The following is a 2,286-nucleotide window of genomic DNA, read 5'->3' as shown; positions in this document are numbered from 1 at the left end:
AGATTTAGCACTAATCCACATTAAGAGTATAGCAACCACAGCTGTCCTGATGAGCCCTCCAGATGATGACAAGGACCAGCATGTTGAAATTTTTTTTTCCCATCATGTTGTCATCTTTTATATAGAAACACAACAAGAAAAAATCACGTCTTCTCACCACTGCTGCTCTAGCAGTGAGTATTACTGTCACTGGTACAAATTACAGTTCAAGGTTATCTACAAAGCATTCCAGAAAACAGCTGAAGGAAAGGTGCAAAGTATTTGAAGCATTACCTCCATGAAGCATCTATAAGACAGTTCCCTATTAATATATTTCAGTGCCAATTCCCTGATCTGTCACATCTCTTGCTCTGCTGCTACTAATAAGAGAAAAAGCCATCAGTAGTTCATTTACCATAATGAATTGAAAAGGTTTCTGCAGGCATAGCTGCTGCAGCCACTGTCACAGCAGGAAGGAGAACTGCAACTTCATTCACTGAACCTGCTGTCTCACCAAAGAAGTCACTTCATTTATGGCACGCTGGTACTTTTCTGAGGCTGCTTTAAATTCAGCCAGGTGCTCCTCATAGCTTCTCACAGCTGTGAGAAGCTGATTCCTCTCCACGGCTCCCAGGATGGCATGAAGGATCATTTCAATGCCGAGCCCAAGAATGGTGATGCTGATTCCCCCAAGAACAGATGCCCCAATCTGTGCAAGGAGACTGACGAGCTTGCTTACAGTGAGAGTTATAAGGTTGGAGCCAAGAAGTTTGATAGCTACCATCCCAGCTGTTGAAGTTGCTTCTCCAAGAACAACAGAAAAAACTTTATGGGCTATTGCAATTTTCTCCAACTCAGGCTCTTTGATGTCATACAGCTTTTGGTACAGCACAGGCTCTAGCTTTTCCTTCATGTCACTATCAATCTTCTGCACTTGATGCTGAATCTCACTCATCGCTTGAATGATGATGTCACAGTTTTCCTTGACAGTGCTGCTCTCTTTCATCTGAATGAGGGTAATTGTACAGCCCAGGTGTTCATTCAGCACTCCAGCTAGCTCATTTGTTGCATGGAAATTTGTGGACATGCAGTCGAGCAATTCCTGGTGCAGATGGATCAATTCTTGCCTTCTTTTGGGGTTATCTGGGTAAAGGAGGTCACTCAATGCCATTCTTTAGAAATAGCCTACTTCAAGAGAGAAAAGAAATCTCTTACCCTGTTCAAAACCCATAACCCTAGCCTTTAAAGAACAGTGAAATGTCTTTTGTCTCTGCATCACTGGTTCTTTTTATACTCAACAAGTCAAATCCCAAGGCATAGCTTGTAAATGTAAAAATCTAAATTCTTGCTTTGGAACTTTAGCCAAATGATTGGAAAAGGACCTTATGAGACATTGGACATACTCAGAGCAACAAAAATAGCGAACAAATATGTAATTAGCAGACTGGTAAAATGAACAGGGGTCATTCTTCACCTGTGAAACTGAACATGGTAGAAGCTGAACTAGTTCACTAAAAAAATGGAACAATTCTCATCTAATCAGCAAAATCTAAAATAAGCTGTGGAAATAAAAGGCCTGTTCTAGACACACTTTTTTATCAGCCTATTTTTTTCAGTTAGTGTCATCTGATTTTTAAACAACTATGGTGGCTGGTGGAATGGGCAAAGTCCATATCAACACAAGGGTGTTTATGCCAGTGTAGTTTATTTCTCCTCACATTCAAGAGAAAATGTTACTATATAAGCACTCTGTGCTGCTACTAATAAACTTACACTTGGGGATTCATAGAGAATAATACAATTATGTATCATAAACCCACCCTAACTTACATCACCTTACACACATCTCCAACTGTATTTCCTTCCCTGATATTTAGCCCCATTCCCTCATTGTTTATTCACCTCCCTAATGCTGTAATGGATTCACCATTGTTTTTTTCACTTGTGAACATCAAACAGCTGCAGACAGCCATATGATGTCAGCACACTGTGTAGGCACCCTGAGGTGCACCTACTCTGGCAGGACATCTGTGATGGCAGACTGCCTTGGAGCAGCACGCACTGGCTTGCAGGAACAGCCCCGCTTGCACAGCCACGCTCCTTCCATATCCAGGGTGTCCTGTTTGAAGCTAATATCAGCAGGTGTTCACCAGGCTCCTAGGACATGACTGAGCAGAATGTGGCACTCCCTTACCACTGTACAGACCTGAGCACAAAATTTAACTCCTTTTATTCCTCTCCCGCAAACATTTGTGTCTAATCCTTAGGGTCACCATTCCTCTCTGAGCTGTCACTGCTTTGCTTCTG

General features: G+C 42.0%; 1 protein-coding gene across 1 annotated transcript; it reads right to left on the bottom strand.

Annotated features, from left to right (window-relative positions):
• Nucleotides 1-343: 343 nt before the first annotated feature.
• SMCO3 (single-pass membrane protein with coiled-coil domains 3) lies at nt 344-1,150 on the bottom strand. The gene has a single exon (XM_056342187.1). The coding sequence runs from the start codon at nt 1,148-1,150 to the stop codon at nt 473-475; it is 678 nt and encodes a 225-aa protein (XP_056198162.1). The 3' UTR covers nt 344-472.
• Nucleotides 1,151-2,286: the final 1,136 nt, after the last annotated feature.

Source organism: Falco biarmicus, chromosome 5 (assembly GCF_023638135.1).
Source record: "Falco biarmicus isolate bFalBia1 chromosome 5, bFalBia1.pri, whole genome shotgun sequence".
NCBI classification, from domain to species: Eukaryota; Metazoa; Chordata; class Aves; order Falconiformes; family Falconidae; genus Falco; species Falco biarmicus.
Note: the sequence above shows the minus strand (reverse complement) of the source record. Positions and strands in the feature narration are given on the sequence as shown.

What these genes read in the sequence shown, in the direction of transcription:
- SMCO3 (XM_056342187.1), bottom strand. Translation starts at nt 1,150, where the DNA reads ATGGCATTGAGTGACCTCCTTTACCCAGATAACCCCAAAAGAAGGCAA.